At 42.1% G+C, this 21,323-nt stretch overlaps 1 protein-coding gene across 4 annotated transcripts in view; it reads left to right on the top strand.

The window, feature by feature from the left end:
* Positions 1-3,982: 3,982 nt before the first annotated feature.
* The window catches only part of BRAF (B-Raf proto-oncogene, serine/threonine kinase), an 84,280-nt gene continuing 66,939 nt past the window's right edge, over positions 3,983-21,323 (top strand). The window contains exons 1-2 of one of the 4 annotated variants that reach the window (XM_030480905.2): positions 3,983-4,397; positions 19,606-19,707. In XM_030480905.2, coding sequence (XP_030336765.1) covers positions 4,263-4,397; positions 19,606-19,707 — 237 coding nt within the window. In that variant the 5' untranslated portion in view covers positions 3,983-4,262. The remainder of the gene's footprint in view (positions 4,398-19,605; positions 19,708-21,323) is intronic. The other 3 variants (XM_032919837.1, XM_030480904.1, XR_004389891.1) reach the window with 3 other exon arrangements.

The following is a 21,323-nucleotide window of genomic DNA, read 5'->3' on the forward strand; positions in this document are numbered from 1 at the left end:
AACCTGAGTTAAGAATCTGGAAGATCCACATTTTCTCCTTTTTCCTTACCTCTTTCTGTCTCCTAGTCTCCACCCATCCTCATCACTTCTGCTCGTGTATTTCACTCAAAAGCAAAGAGCAATGAAGTCTCCATCAACTGGAAAAAAATATGGATGAGACTGTTCAGCTGCAGAGCTCGGATCACCACCTGAATATTACCTAATTTCTCACTGAAGGTATGAAATGTTTCAGGTTTAGCAGCATCACAGAATGATAAATCTCCTGTCCTAGAAGTTCTCAGGAAGCTACCAAAGGAAAAAATACAAGTGATCTGTACAGGAGTAGTTTAAAGAGAAAAAGAAAAGCAGGAAGAAAAAAATAAAGCAGGCTTGCTCTCTCTATTGCCTCACACTGGAGCAGACAGCGACCCATAGAAATATGAAGAGATGTACAGTATATCTTAAAGTGAGTGGGATAATAAACCTATACAGATGCTAAAACAAGTGAAAAAAAAATCAGGGTTCTTTCCTCAAAAAGCATCTTTAACATTCTTTTCCTAGAGAGCAAAGTGATTTTCTTAAGTATGTATTATTCTGACTAGTAATCAGAAAATGACTGAACTCTGGACAACAGCCTAAGTTTTGTTCTGCTTCACATTTTCTGGCCAAGATAACAGTGAACATGACTGTTGTCATTAGTATCTGCATTCCATCAACATCTGTATTTCCATTTTGGACATTCATGTTTTGGAGCATCTCATTAATATTTTTTTTTTTTGATGGTGAGAAAAGATAGACATATTCAAATGAGACACATATTCACAATGAGACAGATGCTGTCAGGTAGTCATATAATTTTTCTTACTGGCTCATTGAAACATTTTTCTCTGGAAGTTCAGGTATTGATTAGATCAGATGAATGTGCTGGTAGTGGGCAATCTAGCTGAAGGGTGTTTATCTTCTAACAGCTGGACTTATTTTCTGATCTGAATTCAAATTAAGAAAATTCAGAGGAGGATCAAACCCCAGTGCATAACTAAGAGTTTGATGGGAGGTGGCAGGATTTGTATTTACAAGTATGCATTACCTGCTGCTATACCAGATAAACTGGCTGTGCTGCATTGTAGGAATTGATCGAGTGGCTTATGGGTTTGATAGCAGAAACCAGCCTTTCACATCTAGGTTGCGATTTTGATTTTGACTTATGTTCATAATGAAAGCTAGTCTCTGTAAAAGTTGATGATATCAATTATCAGTAGACAGGATTTCATATACCCAAGAAATAGTTATAGTTATTAATGATTTATCTTCCACCATGATGGCTTAAGTCGACAGACCAAAGATACCATCATGTGAGGCAACATAAATAAATTCCATTTATCACTAGGTGCAGATTTCCCCAAACTAAAGTATAGCATAAATAGTAGATTTATTTCTCTTTCCTACACCACTTCCTTTTCAAATAGTATTCTGTTCTTTACTTTAGGTAGAACACTGGGGTTTTTTATCTCATGTATTTCGGATGATAACTGCTGTGTTCCCAGTTGTGGTCGGTCACCAGTTGTCAATACTAGGTTTTAGAATTGCAAGTTTTCAGGTGGTACATCAAATATAATAATAAAGCTTGGCAAAGCTAACTTAATGTGAATGCAAATCTTCTGAAAAAAAAAAATCAGCAGCTCAGAAACAAAGTCACGCAAGATTCCTAAAATCATTGAGAAAAGTATTACAAATTAAAGATTGATAGTAGTCTACTAATTCCACAGCTAGAGTTATGGCCAGGACATAAACTGCTTGGGCAATAAAACAAGGGCTATGACTACATTCTGTACATTGAGACTACATTATCCCTTGGTATAAATTTCACGGAAATGAATGCACTTACTCTGTTAGTTAAACCTGTATTACTCTGCTGGCTTTTCCACAACGGGCTGTGTGCTGGGGGAGAGCCATCTCATGTTACCTCCACCGCCTCTTCCTTCACAGAACAGAGAAAATTGTCCCAGCATTTAGTCCTCAGCATGTGTGTTATTTTCCAGAGTGTGTGCATTTTTCACTACCATTACACATTCCCGTCGCCTAGCAGGAATTGCTGATAATTATCCTCTTCATTAATGCGGCTATTAGAGAGAAATTTCTAAACTTGGCGAGCTGCTTAGTTTGCGCATTTCGTTTTCATATATTTGTGCAGGCTGTTTGTTTAGTGCAGGCCACCAGTTGTAGGAGAACCTACCTCAGGAAAGCGTAGCCTGTCAGGTAATTAATTGAAATCCATTTAAATATTAACTAGATTATTTGGCTTATTTCTGTGTTCAGGAGATGTTTAATACTGTGTAGCTCTCTGCAGGAAAGAGCCTCAGACAAACTCATGCCCAGAGCTCCTTCTCTGCATTCCACAGGGTCTGGTACTCCTGCCTCCATCATGGTTTTGCTGTGCCCATACAGTAAATTGACATTGCATTTATTTACCAGCTACAGCACTGCTGGTATAAGACTGAATTTGAAATGTTTTTACACACCGACGGCCCCCAGTGTGAAAGGTGAAATATAAACCTCAAACCTGTCACCCGGATTGTTACATTAGCAGGTTTTATGGTTACATATTCATAACTGAAGTGAAACAGAGATAAGGATGTTTGCACTTGCATGTTTCAACTCGGTATTTTAATTGACTACCATAAAATATATCAGGTTGTGATAGAACAGCCTTTACCTTCTCTGAAATCCTGCTGCTGTTCTGATACGTCCGCTTTTCTTTGCAATGCATTAAAATACTGTTAACCAATTTGGTATTTATCATAAAGAGCTTTTCAGCAAGAAAGCACCTTAAAACACTGATTTAGTGAATGCTTTATGTGTGGAAGCAGCATTTCAGTGGCTGTGGCGTACAGAGATATGACACTGGTCAATTTTTTACCTTAAATGGAAGCACTCTGCCTTTTTGGGGTAAGGTGGCCACAGGCACTGGGGATACAGGGGGAGCAGGCTTTGGGGGGCAGCAATGGCGGCTGGCTCCAGGTCCTCCTTGTTTCTGAGCTGGAGGGAGCGGCACTTCCCAATGCACCCTGCCTACCACCTTGGTTCCTCTGTCCTTCTCACCAGCAAACCGAAGCCCACGGCAGGTCTGCTGAGCGATCCCACCTTTTTCCCCCCGGTGAGCCAGGCTGCTGGGGCAGGCAGTGTGTGTCCTGCCGTGCAGACAAGGTGCAGGCAGGATGGATACTCGTGTTCACAGGCTGGGATCTGCTCCCAGACCTCCAGTTTGGCACAGCTGGCCAGAGGGTAAGACAAAGGTGTCCCCGAGGAGAAGGAAGGGGTCCCAGTTTCTGCAGAGCGCAGGACCAGCCCCTTCCCTCGCTCGAGGCGCTCCATGTAAATAAAGCACCAGCTTGCGGCAGCTGGAGGCCTTAACGCCTCAAAGGATAAAACGATGTTTTATCAATGCTGGCAATTAATTATTTTAGTTATAACTACAGTAGGCACGACGTTTTCAGATGGAAACGTGATTTTTGGAGGTACCGCTGTTACCGTCACACGGTCCGTGTTCACAAAGGGTCACCTCAAAGCCACAACCCTACAGCCTGCCAAAGGATGTCAGAGCGGGGCAGGGGCGGGCGGCCCGGGAACAGCCCTCCCCGGTGGGCTATTCACCGCTCTGCCCGCACTCCTGTTCCAGCACACGGGCAGCTCACACCGCATGTACGACCCTAGCTGCTTCTCGTTTCCACCCTGCCCGCACCCCAGTCCTGTTCCTATTCCCCTCGCTGTTGCGGGGCTCCCCGCACGGTCACGGAGGCCGCTGCCGGCAGGACCCGCCGCAGGCTGGCCCCGCTCCCCACCCGCAGCCGGGGCTCCTCCCGCCGCTCACCGCCCCCCCCCCGGCTCCCCGCGCCACGGAGCCGGTCGGAGTAAGGGGGGGCACAGCCCCGGCGATTGCGCCTCCGCGCCGCCAGAGGGCGCAGCGGCGCCGGGTGGGCGTGGCCGCGGCGAGGGGGCGTGTCCAGAGCGCACGTTCGAGTTCCCAGGGCGACGGGTGGTCGCGCCGTGACGTCAAGGTGTTTCCCGGTGACGTCAGGCGGCTCATGCGCAGTGGCCGCGGCGGCGATTCTGGGTGACGTCACGGGGCCGGGCGTGACGTGCCGGTGGCGCGGGCCGCTGGGAGCTGGCCGGGAGCTGCGCTCGGCCCCCTCCCCCCTCCCACTACGGGTCGCGGCTGGGGGCGTCCCGGCGGCGGGGACGCGGCTGCCCCCTCCCCCTCCCTCGCCACGGCGCTTCGGTCCAAGATGGCGGCGCTGAGCAGCGGCAGCAGCGCGGAGGGGGCCTCGCTCTTCAACGGGGACATGGAGCCCGAGCCGCCGCCGCCCGCGCTCGGCGCCTGCTACGCGGCGGGCAGCGGCGACCCGGCCATCCCGGAGGAGGTGAGCCCACATGGCGGCTGCGGCGGACGCCCGCCCCCCCCGCCCCCCATCGCGCACCCGCCCCCACCGGCCGGCCCGCACACGGGGGCCGCCGGCGGGCCCGCAGCGGACGCTGGAGGCGGCGGAGGCGGCGGCGCGGGGCTCACCGGGGCGCTGCGGGGCAGGGCGAGGCGCGGGGCCGCCGGCGGGGATCCCCGCTCCGGGGAGGACCCGGCCTCCTCCCCCCCCTACGGCGGCGGGGACGCCGCTCGCTCCTGCCTGCTGCCGCCGGGGATGCGGGGCCGGGGCCGGGAGGCTCCACCAGCGCCTCGCCGCGGCCTCGCTCCCCCCCGGCGCCCGCAGGCAGCGGCCGCGGCCCGGGCCCGCTCTGTCCCGGGGGCGGCGCGGCCGGACCCGCGGGGCCGGGGTTTCCCCGCCGCGCCGCGCTGCGCTCCGGCCGGGAGGGTGTCGGTCACAGTCTGGTTTCAGCGGAGCCCACCTCCGTGCCCCCGTTGTCGCGCTTGCTTTTGCCTGGTGGCTGTGGCCGGCGAAGGTCTTGCGTGGGGGTTTTGTAATCGGTTCCCCCTCGTGGTTTTGAAACACTCGAAGTGTATTTTAGCAGCAGGGCCGGGGACGGTTCCTTTTGTGGATGTTGGCCTGGCCCGCCGCGTCCGCACGAGGAGTCTGAGGAAATGTTAACGGGCAGGACACTGTGCAGGCGTTGAGGATGTCAGGCCTCTGGTTTGTGTCTCTCTTACATACTTCCTGTGTTTTGGGGCATATTACTTAACTTCCCAATCCCACGGAGAGCGAGCGGTACTACCTGTTTTACTAGGGTTAAAGTGTAAGTTGCTGAGGCTTCTGGAGCTGTTTCAGAAGGCAGAATAAAATGCTCCGTGACAGCACAAGGTATTTTGCAGATTTGAAGTCTGTAGGCACCGAAGTCAGAATAAATTGCCAAATGCCATGCATCAAGTCCATTCTGGAGGTAAACAGAGATGCCAGAAGTTCTGCCGCCTTGTTCCAAACCTTAGTTGCTGACGATTACTTAATCTCAGCTTTCCCAAGCATGTTTTTATCGTCAGTACACGACCTCTCATCTGTAAATAGGGCTTTGTCGCCCTGTGAGGTGCAGAGCCCACCAGGTAATGGCTCCTCGCTGCTCCGTAGGGAGAGCCTCTAGCAGGGAAAATGAGGTGGCTTCAGTCATCAGCTCAAAGGGGGGTCTAGTTTGAATCCCAGCTCACCAGGAAAGAAAACTGTCGTCTTTTATCCATTTTATTTATTAATAGCATAGTGGATTGTAGTGGAATTAATGAGTTGAGAAGTTTGTCAAATAGTAGAGCTCACGCTGGGTAGACGGCCAGAAAGGAGAAATAGGGAAGGACTCAGCCTCTCTTGGTGCTAGTGGGAGGTGAGATTCCTGGTCTTAAGAAGCTGCTGGCTTACTTGCTGAAGGCAGGCAAACCTCAGCAGTATACATGTATTTTACGCCTAACCAGCAGGGTTATTAAATGCTTTAAGTAGTGCAAGTCCAGTCTTAACTTTCCTGAGTAAGGAGAAACTCTCAACTGGTTGAGAAACCTAAATACCTGGAGAGTGGGGTTTAACAAATGCTTGCTTTCGGCAGCAAAATGAGGGTAAAAAGCTTCTTGCTGACTTCTGTTGCCCAGATTGTGCTGGTGCAGCTGCGCGTGGATCTGAATTTCTCAGTTATTTCTACCAGAAAAAGCAGCAAATCTCTGTGGAATTATTTCGATATCTGGTTTATATTGTGGCCCTAGAAACAGTGATACCAGTACAGCTAAGCTGTAGCTGCAGCAGTGCAAGAGAGAGGGGAATGCAGTGGCAGGAGGCAAGAATTTTAGGAATACGTTTTCACGCCAAGGGGGGTGTTTGTGAAACTGCTGTAAGTCACTTGAACTTCAGAAATGTCTTAGCCTATGTCAGTCATTAGGTTCTACTCCAAATGCTAAATTACACTGTGTAGCTGCTTCTCCCCCCATATCTTACATCCCTGGGAGAGAAGGCAGCGGGCTCGTATCTGGAACACCTGCCGACCAAAGAGATGGGTACATTGCAAGTACGGGTGCACATATTCAAGGTTAGGAAGTGTATGTGGGTATTCTTGTATTATGTAAAAGCAAACTTCTTACAGGTTGGAAATACTGAAACACACAGGTCTAAGGCAGAGCTGGCGCTAGAATGTTTATTTTCTGATGTGGTTTTGTTCTTTTGTTAGCTGGTCCTTCCTCAAGTCGACAGTAATTAAATCTTGTTTACTGTAGAAGTACACTTATTACTTCATCTAAACCTGTACTTCTAATAAAGTTCAAGACCAAAAAACTGCTGATACAGTTAAAATGGAGACTATCCTTAACACTAAAACAAGCCAACCTAAAGTGTAAGTTGGAGCCCTCTGGTAAAGGAGACATTCTGTTTCAAAATCCTCATCGAGTGCTCTGTGTTGGTTACAACTACATCAGTGTTGCTTATGAATTCAAGGGTCGGGGTTTGAAAAACAGGTTTAAGCCGTATTGTTCAACTCCTGGTCAGTTTTTAATCAAATGCGAACTTAGCGCTTTAGAAGTTGCTTTAGTAGCCCAAGTGCTGATACTAAAAATGTTGTGATAATGAAGTCATTAGATAAAAGCCATAGCAATTATTATATTATTATATTTTTTTTCTACATTACAATTCAAAATTAGGAAGAGCGTTTGCCCATGCACTCATAAAGTGCATTTAGGAAGTAGGTACTTCTTGGAGGCATAAGGATTTGAAAAGGGTTAGGGGCAAGTGATTTTAGCAGAGATTTTCCTCTCCCACTCACCATTCAGTTGTGTTGGGAGGCCCAGGATGAGTGCTGTTGTCTGGAGGCACGTAGATTGGCTTCTTCCCCAGGATGAATTCTCGGGACAAGAGATTGTTTGGATGGAAGGTTTTCAGAGTATGACAGGGTTGTTGATATAGTAAGGAGTGTGTGACAGCTGGGGAGAAAGGCTCTGTTCTTGTTGCTAGAGATTATTTACACTAATATTAAATAATTCAAATGGGATTTTCTGTACTCGGAGCTTTGTGCCCTGAGCTGCTCTTTGGAAGATGAAAATGACTTTGAAGGTTGTGAAGCGAGGGCCTGAGTTGTTGGATGGTCGATCCTTTTCTAGGCGACAGTGCTGTAATTTATCCTGCATGAATATTAGTTATATATTTAGAAACCTTAATCTTGTAAAACAGATTGAAGAAGAAGAATAAAACAAAGAATGAATGGAAAGGTAAATAAAAGGAAGATAGGATGAAAAGGCGCTTCAAACTTTATAGTATGAAGTTAAGTGATGGGGTCTCTGAAAGTAACACAGGTGCACCAAGAAAAACTGGGGTTATTTTTGTTGTGATAACATTTAGGGAACCCGTCGTTCTGGGTGTTAAGATAACTTCAGTTTCTATTTCTCTGAAGAGTTTACAATTAAATGTGCTACTTATTTGGAAAGTTGAAACGATACAGATGTTTTTTTACTTCATTGCTTTTGTAGTTTTGGGAATATGTTTTGCATTGAATCTCAATTATGTTTCATTGCATTTGCGTTCAGTGATTGAGCTAACATTATAGTCTGTGAATGACATCCTGTTTAATTGTGAGGAGAAGTTAAACTTTAGCTACAAGATGCTTCGTATCCAGCTCTGTTCTGCAGGAGTATATCTCAAAAGATAAGTGAAGTGATTCTTTTGTTTCACAGAGCACGGGAAAGGCCTTTGCTGAATACTATGTCTGACTTTGGGTCACAGCTTCAAGAAATACATGGTCTAGCTGTGGAGAATCCAGGGAAGAATAGTAACAGTGATCTGAAGTCTAGAAGGTCAGAGCTTTGAGGAAAGTCTGAAAATAACCTGAGGTTGTTTAAGAAAGAAATGGAAATTGTCAAATCTGATGCAATGAAGAATGTGAATAACTTGTTCTCCAGGCTTGTGGCAATTGCTGTCAGAAGTAGTGAGTTTAAATGATAGCAGAGGAGATGATTTCATGTTACTATTAGACCTTTTTCTTTACAGCTAGGTATAGTGAAACATGAAACAGACTTTCTTACCTTATTTATAAAATGTCCATTAATAGATTCTGTCACCTGCACAAGCAAACATATATCAAGAGCAATGGGGGAAAGTTGATCCAGGTATAGAAAAAACAATGGCTTTGATAACCTCTTGTCTTTTTTTCCCTTAGGCTCTTTGTTTGTTTGTTTGTTTGTTTGTTGCAAGGTAGATTGAACATTAGAACATAACCTTGAAATACTTTAGTTCGGTGGGGATATTAAAGAGATTCCTGCTCATGATGTTTTTCCCAAAAGGCAATAGGATTAACAGCTCTGTCCTGTGGTAGCTTGCTTGATTGCACAGAACTTACTTAATAGAGTAGTAGCTTCTTCTGGAAAGTTTTGATATTTCGGGAGGCTTGTTTCTTGTCTCTGTGGATATCCACAAACTGGTTGGGTACGATGCGTTTGGTACTGAGGTTTTTGTTAATTTATGTTGTTACTTAACCCACTAATGCTATTCCCATTTGTTTCTTGTTGTAGTTGTTAAAGACCTGTCTTATTTTGAAAGCTGTTCTAATAATATCCTCAATGCTTGTTTAGCCAGGAAAGGCAATTCTTTTGTTGCACACAGTTAAAGATCCTGTAGAGCTAATGAGATTTGTTTTTTCTACGGAGATACCTTTTGATGGTAGCTATTTTTTAAGACAAACTGGGGGGGGGGGGGGGGGATGTTGCTTAAAGCTCCAATACTCCATTTTTGTTTGTTATTTTGTAACAAATCTGTAGTTCAGTTTTATTGTTACATCTGTAGAAAATTTGACTGCATGAAATATTTTGGAGGGAATTTCAATTAGAAGGAAATACAATTTTATTTGTACTTCCAAGGGAAACAAAAGAAGGTTTCTAAAGGTTGTGAAATTGCTATTTCTCTTCCAATCCAGCCTTATACAGAAGCTGCTTCAGGTGTAAGCTTTTTGAGGACACTTGCTGGCCAAGTGTGAGTTTTATTTTCAGTTTGAACCACTCACTTTTGAAGTGTGGTGTAATGTACAATATAGTGTAAGTGCTCTGTCACAACCATAGTCCCCAATGGTTGATGCTGCTCCTTATCACTGCAGTGACACTGAAGTCAATGGAATGGTTCTCCACCACGTGGAGGGGGAGGTTTTGCTGTTTCCTTTTGCCTGCATCAGGCCACTTGGCCAGATCTACTCCCTTGTGCCAGCTTAGTATCACGTAGGTCCTTTCTGAAGTTGATTCAACTCACGAATGCTGAGGAAAATTGGTATCCTTTTTGCTGCGTTAGTTTTCTGCAGGCTTAGTGAACTGGATCTCTTCAACGTGGCACACATTGAGCTCCAAAACTCTTGCGCGGTAGGAGACAAAAGGAATGTGGATAGGAGGAGTGGTGGTAGCACAGTGTGCTTCTCCCCCTCCTTTTTTTTTTTTTAATCATCTTTGTCACATGAAACTGCATTGGCCTTTATTTTTTTATATTTGAGTGAGAAGTTTTGTTCAGCTGAGGCTTCCTTAGCTGGAATTGTCAGGTTTAGATCCTGACACATTAGATCTTTATGGTCTTGAGCTTCCCATGTTAGGCTGTAACAATTTCACTTGGTCTCTCTGGATTGCTTCTGAGCGTATCTTTCACAGCAATATGGTTGCATGCCAGAGTTTTGCCAGTGTGCAAAGGTCCTCTGTGAGCTGATTTTATAGTAAGTATACTTTCCAACACTTTTGACCACGTCAGAGTTCTAGGTACAGTATTTGGGTTTTTGAGGTTTGACATGGTTTTCATAATTTTCAACTGTTCACACATCCGTGTGAGCACAGCTGCTTTCTCATAGCTGGTGCAAGATACAGAAGTCAGTATGCAATACATGTGTTTCTTTGCTTTAGCTTTTTTATTCCAGTTGCTCTTGAGCTTTTTGGACGTACAATGGAATCTTCCTAAACCATGAAATACACGTTTATGCAACTGATTTCCTCTTCTGTGGCCAGTGCTAAAGTTAAACAAGGCTGCTTGATGCAGAAATACACGCCTTTTCTTTTTTTTCCCATTGAAACCCCTTACTGCAAGTGTTTGGCTTGTTAAGTTACCTTGTTGGCATTTGTGTGATGTGAAGGAGCGGCAACAGTGCCTTTCTTTATTCTGTTTCTGATGTCAGTTTATTAACGTGGATCCTAGCAGAAAAAGGGTGAAACAGGCACAGGCATAATTTTTAACCGTTCCCGTTGTCCAAAGGTGCTGTCGGTTCAGGCAGGAGTTTTCAGGGGACAGCGCTGCCAGCTGTCAGCCCACCATGACGCTCCCCAGCGAGCGTGAACATTAAAGATCAGAAAACAGAACCTGTGCTCTTTTCAAAATGGAGCTTATTGTGCAGTGCTCGGTATCAAATGAATTCTCCACACTATTCAATTCAGGAGATCATAGGAGTGTATTTCGGCAGTGAGGGAAGCTTTTGTTTTTCTAAGGTTCTGATCAAGTGAAATATTTTTGTGGGTTCTCCCATTATACTTGCACAAAATTTAGTATGAAGAGGCAATTCAATTTCTATGTGAAGGGTACCAACTTTCTTTAAAATCTTTGTTTAAAATCTTTCTTCTAGGAGGCAAGCAAGTAAGGTTGTTAATGAGCAAAATGTACTTACTGTTTAAAAATGTGTTGTGTAACTGAGTGCCTGGGATTTTTTTTTAACTGCAGAAAGGGGGTACCAGCTCTAACATCTTCATCTGTTACATAGTGAAGCCCCTTAAACAGTACTGTTATTAATAAAGCTTTTGTTAAATGCACTGATAAGTAGTAAATACTTTTCACATGCAGTTACATTGTGTTCAGTCGACATTTTCTGTCACTCGGAGCATGGACTTCGTAACTTTTAATTGTTTTTTTTTCTTTATCTCAGATAAAGGGATTGTTTTGGGAGGAGGCGTTCCTAAAGTCTGAGCAGCGTGTCTCGCTTTTTATCTCTCTAGTACAAGTTACTCACTAATGGTGTTTGAAAAGCACTAAAATCAACATGAAATAAAATACATCATTATGACTAAGAAGTTGGTAGTAGCCAGGATTTTGGAGCTGGATGTTTGTATGTTGTGCCTCAACCTTTGAACTGGTTTTGTAAATTTGTTCATTAAATCTTAATAGGTCAAACATTCTCTCTAATTAGTTGTAAGTAATGGAGATTTAAATGTGAGTCTTTAGCATCATCTGAAGTAGCTTTCAGAAAGGATTTCTTTAAGCATTCTCGTAATTTTTCTAGAAGGCAGTTTGTAAGTGCTAATGAAGTGTCTTGTGACACTTTTAAGTTATGCACAGTGCTGAAAATTGATGTAAATTTTTCCAGTCTCTGAGTTCAGTACTTAAAGGTTAGAAGTCTTGCAGCAGGTTTTATGAACTAAATAGTTCTTCAATTTGATCAGCGAAGGTTTGACTGAGTCAAAAGTTCTTCAGCCTTTTCTGCTTCTTTTTTTCTTTCAGTTTTCTAAACTAGGTGGTTCGTTCCCCATCCTACCATGATAGCTGTTGTATCTTGCTTTGGATTTTTTTGTCATTTTAAACTCTACAATGAATGGCAGTAGCCAGTTCTGCCTTTTAAAGTGTTTCATTTCTCATGTTGATACAAGGGTTACTAAGGCAGCGTGGTCTGCTGAGTAGAACACAGAATGCAGTATAGGAGAATGTGATGTCTGTGGCTGTTTCTATTTGTGACTGTGGTCTGTGTTTGGGAGCAAATTACTTGTATTTTAAAAATAAAAAACCAAACCAAGCACACTTGCTCTGTTTCAGGACTTGAGACCTGTTTGTGATAAAGACGGGATACCTTAGTTACTTTATTGGATCACAGATATTTCTAAACAAACTGAATATATTTATACTTGACTAACAGTTCCAGCTGTCTTACATTTTCTAACCAGTTGGTGGGAATCACATGCACAGTGTAGTAACAGTTTAGTGGCGGACTATTGCAAAGCGTGTAACAAGTTATTTTATGGGTTGATAACATGAACTTTTAAATAGGTGCCGATTATCTTTTTCGGGATAGTCTTAATTAATTGTGTGCTCTGGCAAGGAGAGAGCAGAGTAAGTCCTGTAGTCCAGCTGAGACTGAGTTTGTTTTTGTCATTTTAATTTTGTCATTTTAATTAATGTGACCCAAGCTGTGTAAGAGCTCTGCTTGACTAGCATTTGCTTCTTCTAGGCAATTATTGTAATTAGCCGGTTCGCTGCTTTCTTTCCATCACAAATATGACTTGTCTTCAGCTTAAGGTGTGCAGAGAAATAGTCTGGTGTATGCATGATAGTCCTCTTTTAAATATCACTGCTGTATGGATTTAACACTTGTTGAGAGTCTGTGGTAGGTAGCTCTAATGCAAAATTGCATTCTTAAAAGAGTTAGGAAATCTGGATAGGTTTTTTCCTCCTTTTATTTATTTTTTTTCTTTTAAACCTGTGACAGTCTAGTTGTTAAATTCGTAGATGTAAATAGAATGAATCGTACCAGAACTTGTTCTGTGCATGATCCTCATGACTACTGAATTAATACCAAAATGAATAAAAGGGACTAGTAGTAATGCAACACAAAAACCTCAAGGAATATGGAATGGAAGATTTAGTTAGATCAAAGCAAGCCATGCAACTGGTGGTTAATGATTTAAATGGATACAGATATTTCTTATTTTTCACACTCTGCTGTTCCACTGTGGTAGAAAACATTTGTTAACTTTCCTTTTTATAGTGCTTGGAGGCAAATTCTACTTAGCGGCAAGCATCAAAGATGGCAGGTGATGGAAAAAGTGGGGGAATGAAAGAGAATTGAAACTTAAACAGGAAGGCTACTGCTTTGTGGTAGCCTGAATCCGTCTAACTGTGGGTTGTAGAGAGGGCAGGTGACTTTTTGCACCAGCTCAGGTGGTCACTGTGTCTTTTGCCAGGCTGTTTCAGCATACTAGACTGGCGGAGAACTAACTTTAACAAAAAGAACAATTTTCTGCTTGTTTAGCATACAGATATGGGTCAGCCAAAGGGTTAAGTTCTGGAGAAAGAGTAAGGAAGGGAGCAGGGATTTCTTGGTGACTTTATTCTGACAGAGAAACTACTTGGTTATGTTACAAAGGATGTCTTTATTGAGCTTTATCCTTTACAATTTATCATTGTATTTAAAAAGTATTCTTAAACACTTATAGGAAATAAAGAACATTTGATGTCTCCTCTTTGTTAAAGAGGAGGTGACTGAAGAGGCAAGGCTTGACGAACTGAAAGGCTGTTTATTCTGCTTTAAGAGTAGAGCTGAATGATGAGCAATTTAATCTGTTTATAATTAAACAAAGGAAAAGACATAGATTAGTCTCAGTTGCAATTGATGGTTTGCAAATAAATGAGATGTAAGAATATTAAGTAAAAAACTAAGTGTTACTAGTACCAGGCTCTTCTGTGGTGAAAGTCCTCTGGTAAAGAAAGCAAGTTTTTGTTGCATGTGCTTGTCTTACAATTGCAGAGTTAGTCTGCCACTGATTTTTTTTTTTTTTTTCAATAAAGTTTCAGCTGCTAAATCCTCAAAGATGATCCTCTGAGCATTAACTTGTTCAGCTGTTTCTAGGTTTTGGGAGGAGGGAGGGAGTTGTTGTGTGTTTGGTTTTGGTGGTATGTTTTTGCTTAACGAGAGCAAGCATCACTGCAGACACAGTTGAAAACCTGCATTGCTGGTTACAGGGCATTAAGAATTGGCCTCTCCTTCTGAAAAAATGTTACCTGTTGAGTGGAAAATAGTTCTCATCTTGAAGCCTTTTTAATATTTTACTAGCTGCTGTGCTTACAGGAGATGCCTGCTGCTGATCACATTACTGTATTAGCAGACCTAGTTATAATCCTAGTTGTTGGATGGGATGATACAAAAAATACTGTACCTCTTCTTGAGGATTTTTCTTCTTGAACATACTGTTATACATCTTCACGAAGAACATTCTTCATCACTTTAGAAAGATACGTTCATAGACTTCTGTGGAAAAAGAGATACCAGACTGTTTTTCTCTTAACTACAGTAATTTCTGTAGATACCGTTGTCCCTAACTTATTTACTATTCCGTGAGTGTAAATTTTAACAGACTCTCAACTGTCTAGGTAGTCAGCACTGAAAATATACTGTCAAAGTCTGGATCTTGGACATTTTAAAGGAGCTGCGATAAAAATTATTCACCAACATTAATGAAAAGTTGGGGAAAATAAACTAGCAAAGGCAGCCCCAATGCTGACATTGGTGTCACTTGTGTAAACTCTTATGTGAAACCCTTTGCAAGCTGGTTTTCATTTCAGTAAAGTTTTTCAGCTGTTAGTATTTTTATACTTGTTTAATAAAAAGTTTAACTACGCTGTTGAAAATGCGGTAAGTATGAAGAGCCAGCAGAGAGTAGGAGAAATGCAGAAATTAACACAGTCAATGTGCGAGTTTAGAGAAGCTCCTGCTGAGAGATGGAGAAGAGCTAGAGCCTGAAGTGTAGGAAGAAGGAAAGGACTATCCTTCCCACTGTATGTGCGTGTTCCAGCAGATGTCTGCAGAAAAAAGAAAGGAAACTCTGCAAGAGGCAAGAGCTTGATGAGGTGGAAAAGTATCTCAAGAACAGGCATCGAAATGTGAGGAAGAGGTAACAGTGATTTTCAGCAAAGAAACTGGGAAATGCAGACTCTGTACCTTGACATGTAAATGCTGAGGTGCAGTGCTGATATTACCCCATTCATATGTCCTCTTGTGTCTCTTTCACTCTAACACTTCACTTTAAGTTAGTTAAGACATCAGTCCAGCTAAGAACAATCTTCTACATGACAGCTTTCTAAAGTATTTTCTGGCAAAGTGGATCTTAGCTCAGTGGACCAAACAATTGAATTGATAGTGTAAGAAGCAAGCCTGAAGGAACTGATTAGAATAGTATCGGATGGGTATTGATGATTTTGGACTCCTTATAAAATAGTTTCCAAATCAAATGCTTATTTTATTTATTTATTTTTTTTTACTACCTTGTTGGTTCTGTCAAAGTATTCTCCATCATCACAAGTGTGATAATTCAAGTGCAGGACATACTGTGCCTGGACAAGTCATGGCTTTTTTAATTTACAGAATAGATTTGAACTCCGAGGTGTCTTCTGCCAAAGGTGAATCACACAGCTTAGAGTCGGGATGGGCTGCAAGGTTTGACTACTGATGCCAGGTGCAAAAAGTATAAAAGACAGTTTGCTTTGTGCTGTCTCAGGTACTGCATATTTTGACAAGCAGCAAAGGATGCAAAAATGACTTTGTGGCGTATAGCCTCACATTTTTGGAGCCATAGTCTTCCCTGAATAGAATGGGTTTAGGTTTCTACTGTGTCTGACTTGCCTCTGGCTTGAAATAGGTCATCGTCTTTATTACTTTGCAAGGGAGTGCTTATTTGCAAAATTAATGCACAATTATCCACAATAGGCAGATACAAGTTGATATATTCCAGTATATCTGGAATATTTCCAGTCTTCTGGCTGCTGGTGTCCGTGTTAGCCTGCGTCAGCTTCCTTGTGTCAGCAGCACTAAAAGGGGAATCAAATCTAATCTCTTCTGATAGAGAATAACCTTAACTTAATGCTACTAGATAGGACAGAAAAATTTATTTGAGGCTTTTTTTGGAAAAAATGATGAGATTATCCAAACTGTAAAGGATTCATTACTTTTTTGTGGAACTAGAATGAATCAGTGTATCTCCAATAACCATGCTTCTTCCTGTGGGAAGGGACTGGACTTACATGTGGACTGTACTAGGTGCATTGCAGATTTAATTCATATTAAGATTTCTAGCAACTGTCTCTTAGGCTGGCATTGATTTTTGTATTTCTGCAAGATACATGGCAGTTGTGATTTTATGGGTTCCTACAGGTGTGGAGTTTTAAGTCTAGTGTAGTGCTTTTAAGAGTAACAAAAAATAGGTCAGTTCTTTCTTGATGACCAGTAGGCTTCTTCAGTTTTCTTTTAGATCTAGAGAAAGTGTGAATCAAGTGTGGATAAAAAGATTACAGTGAGATCTTGAGGGCAGAATGGTATTAGTGTGTACGCATTTAACTTGAAAAACTTGGGTTTATTCTGTTGTCTAGGAACAAGCTCTTAGTCTAGAATGGATTGCTGAAAGGATTCTATAGTTCATGTTTTGCTGTCTCTGTTGTTGGGTGGTTCTTTGCTGCTGGCCTGGAATGTATGTGCTTACGGGGAGCGAGACATGAAAATCCAAAACAATTTTTGTACTCTTGGGTTTTGTTCGGACAGTTGAAAGAAACCCCCATACGTCGGTGAGCACTACTGGACTCGAGATTTAATTCTTAATAACCTAGTGCTTCAGGTTTTTTCCATAGAAATGATGGGGATATGCACAGTGCAAACTTAGCTGAGATGAGTTACCCGAACAAGCAGGTCAGCAAGGAGAAAAGACAGGCAGAAGTTGCTGGCTCTGCTGGCTGTGTAAGTGCAACAGGCATGGTGTATGTTTTGTGTGGTGTAAGCTGTGGGTACTGTCGTGTGCAGAAGCGGACATTTTCGAGTCACATGAGGTTGTTTGCATAGAGCACCAGTTCCAAATGCTAGTTAGAAAAAGGTTAGAGTTCCTTCAGTTAAACTGAAGTAGTCCTAGATTGTGCACAGTAGAATGCAATGTATTTGCAAAGGGGTTGATTCTCAAGGAGCTAGCTAGTTAAGGCTTGCTCTGGACCACAAAAAACCCTGTATATAGGCATATTCACTGATATGGGAAGCCAGAAGGTAATTTTTCTGTAAGTAAAAATAAGTAGAAGTTGCTACTTAAAGGGAAATTGTGAAGTTTGGAAATTTGCCATGGCATATGTGTTCTTGCACGTTCTTGATTCGGGATAGAATATGCTAGTCAATACTGGATTTGTGAAACTTTTTTCAGCTTGTCAGAAGACTTTTGATGAATATGGCAAACAAAATAGGTTTTACATTTCTGTGAGCAACAAGTAATGATTTGTTGCTATGGTTGACTTTGATCAATTTCCCTCTGCCTTCAGCGTACTTTTGACTGTGTGAATAGCCTTTCAAAGATGGTAGAAATCCATATTAAGTTTGCCTGTAAGATTCACTTGCTGGAAGGCTCTTGGTTTAGTGCACAGATGTATAGTAGGTAATTCAGAGCACCATTTTCAGCTCCTCTGAGCAATGTTGTCTTCCATTAGACTTTAATTTTAGCTTCTTCAGGTGAAGGCATTTTTACCACAGCCTGGCAGCTGGCAGTAAGTTAATTTTATTTTTTTTAAAGATTATTTTCTTCATTAGTCACTCAGATTTTGCTCTTGCCACAATACTAACTTAGCAGGAAGATTTCTGCCCTTGTTAGAGGCTGTTTGATTCTCTTGCCAACACCTCCTAAATAATATGCTTCTGTTGTGCATATTGCTGTTGCTCAGTTATATTTGTTATCCTGTATCTTTACTGTAAGAGAAGAGAGAAGCAAGGTTGTGGTTATAGACACAGGATAGAAAATAGCATATAAGCAAGGAAATTATTAATTATCGATATTCAGAAAAAGTATTTGGGGACTCATCTGACAGGGATTCATTCTACTCAGTCCTGGTGAGGCGTCACCTGGAGTGCTGTGTCCAGTTCTGGGCTCCCCAGTACAAGAGAGACATGGAGCTACTGGAGGCAGTCCAGTGAAGGGCCACGAAGATGATTAAGTGTTGGTGAAAGGAAGGTGGAGCCAGGCTCCTTTCAGTGGAGCCCAGTGACAGCGCCAGAGGCAATGAGCACAAATTGAAACAGAGGATGTTCCCTCTGTACATCAGGAAACACTTTGAGGGTGACTGAGTGCTGGCAGAGGTTGCCCAGAGAGGCTGTGGAGCCGCCATCCTTGGAGATACTCAAAAGCTGTCTGGACATGGTCCTGGGTGACCTGCTTGTGGAGTGGGTTGGACCAAATGACCTCCAGAGGTCCCTTCCAGCCTCAACCCTTCTGTGATTCTGGGTTACTTTGTCAGCGTAGCACCTTCCCTCCCCACCTTCCCCATTGCCAGGCATTCATGTAAATTGTTGATACTGGTTGTAGTCCAGTACATGTTGAGGAAGACTTCTGGTGGGTAAAATTGCCAGAACGACCAATTAATAGAAGTTGCATTAAGTACCAATGAAACCTGTTTCTGAAGGTAATTCTGAAGTGATTCCTTAGTTGCTGGGAATTTTCTGTATACACACCCAGGCTAACGGCATGTTACCAGTTACACAATAGCTAAACATTCTAAACTCTTACATTGAACGGGTTAAATGAAATAGTGTTGATTCAGGCTTGTCCTTTTCACCAAGCATACAATTAGCCCTTGCCATCTTGAGAAGAACTAGCAAAATACAGGAATCCTTTTCTTTGCTGCTGGTTGGCAGTCCTGACTTCAATGACATAAATTGATTGCCAGTTGAGAAGCAAGCTGACCTCCATAGCTGCCTCAGGGGAATTTACATACAGAATACTTGAAGAGCACACTCCTTATTTGATGTCCCCCCACTGTCCTGACTCTTTGTAGTCTGGGTTGCTTGTTCCTGAGCAAACTATTTATGCTTGACTATAGCTTCTTGATGAAATCTTTATTCTGCTGTCTGTTCCAAAACTTGGGCTAGAAGTGAATCAATTATTCACAGAATCGTAGAATGGTTTTCTACGTGCACTAGAGGTAAATGTATTTCTGAGATTGTGTCCAACGTCCATAAGAAAACCTGAAGGTTACACAGAGTATAAAAGTCAGGGTATAGAAGGTGCACTTTAAGATCAAGACATTCTGTTCCCATGCAAATAGAACACTATGTCTAGGTTTTGTGAATGTCATTTACACAGATTACTTAAGGTTTGATAGAAGAACTCCTTCATTGAACTTTGTAGTACTGTAGAAATTGGGTTGCAAAGTCTTGCAAGGAAAATACGTAATGTGATAAATATGCAAAATAAACTGTTCTTAAGTTGTTTATTCAATGGTTCCTGAATTTTAAAACCAAATGTAATTTTCCTCTGTTTATCTCGTACCATTGACAGTGGATGAACAGGGTAGCTGTGTGCACTCTTTTAGTGATAATTAAAGTACTTTTATTATGGACTTCTGTTGTTAAGTATCAAGAAAATGTTTGGGTGTTTTTTTGGGTTTAGGACAGATTCTGTAGGCTCTTTTGATTTTAAAATCTTTAATTTTCTTTTAGGTGTGGAATATCAAACAGATGATTAAATTAACACAAGAACATATAGAGGCACTGCTAGACAAATTTGGAGGAGAGCATAACCCACCATCGATATATTTAGAGGTAAGTTTACACTGAAATGAATGTGGTTAGATTAACGGTGCGTTATCTTACTGTTATATGAAGCATCTTATGTTAAAACTGAGAATGCCTGTAGTTAAAGAGAATATTCTCCTTGTGTATTAGAAACTTAACTCTTTCCATGGAGATAGAAAGGAACTGTATGGGGTTCCTGATACGCATCAGTAAGCGAAGACCAGTGGCATGACCTAATAGCTATGTTGGTGCAACTGAAATGTCAAGTATCCTTTTTAGGTGCTGGGAGGAGGGAGGAAGATTGTGTATAATAGAAATTATCCCTTTGAAAAGTAATCCTGTGGAATCCAAAAAATATATTAGTAGAAGGGAACTTCATAAAGAAATAAATTAAACTGTAGGGTGGAGTAATAGCTGTAAGCTGTGTTTAATTTGTAAACTAACTACAAATTAAATCTCTGTATTTTCATCACTCCAGATTCATGAAGTTTCATTGACAAAAGATCATTAATAGCTTAAAAAAGGACTGCAAACATAAGTTACATCTATTAGGAACTGAATGGGCATCACTTGCTCCAAACCCTGCCCTTTTCTTGGTTCTCTCAAGTACTGAAATAACTGGGGGTCAACCAGATTTCTTTTGTAGCCTTTTCAGTTGTGATTGCTGCCTAAAGGCACTGGGTAATTAAAAATAAAGATCTCATTATTTAAGGTACTTCTAGCTTTTATCTTAATATGTCAGAGCAGGGCACTAGCTTGATTGTACAAATGTTGACACAATGTCCTTAACAGTTAAGGTCAAATGAGGCCATCTAATTGCTTTACTTACTGCTAATGTGAAATGGGAATATCGAATGAGTGATAATCACTATTTTAACCACTCAGTATATTAACACACCTCTGTTTTTACATGAACCGGTTCGTTCCATATGTCTGGATTTAATATTGCCACATGTGTGTTGGTTTCATTAGATTGTGTATCAAACTTCAATAATAGTGAGTTTAATCTGTACTAAGTCTGGATTTTGGGTACTGAAATCATTAGTTCATTACAGCCACTTGTCACTTGTATCTAAATTAAAACTGAGAGCCCTACACTGGAAGCTTTTTGATTATTCTGTAGTCTATTGGTAGGGAAGCGGGCATTTACAGTCATAAATATGTACCAGGAAGTGATTACAATAGTGTAAAGAGTGTGTTAAGTCTGAAATAGTCAGTGACTACAAATTACGAAGCTTAAAGTAGATTTGCAAGTTTAATGGTTCCATGTGTTGCTGAGATGAAATCGCCTCATCAACATGGTAGGGAAGCCCTGCAAGGTGGACCAAGGTGTTCCTCCGCAGTGTGAGTTCTGCTGGATTGTGAAGTGGGTCTTGCGAGAAGTAGAGCTGGTGCTGACTGGGGAGCAGTAAGTCATTGGGAGGAAGCTGGAAGTGACTGGGATTCTGTTTTTCAGTTGATTCATCCCATGAGACAGTGAGTCCTGTGGAAAGAGCTCACCATCATTTAAATGAAAAGCCAATGGATTAATTTGCTATCCAGTTAGTCGCTTGAACTTGGTCATGGTGAAGTCTAGTGAGCCCCAAAGGTGTGGTTAAGCTTAGGGAAGGGGAGGAGCAAAAGCTTGCAGCTGTGTGCCAAGA

This window comes from Strigops habroptila, chromosome 3 (assembly GCF_004027225.2).
Source record: "Strigops habroptila isolate Jane chromosome 3, bStrHab1.2.pri, whole genome shotgun sequence".
NCBI classification, from domain to species: Eukaryota; Metazoa; Chordata; class Aves; order Psittaciformes; family Psittacidae; genus Strigops; species Strigops habroptila.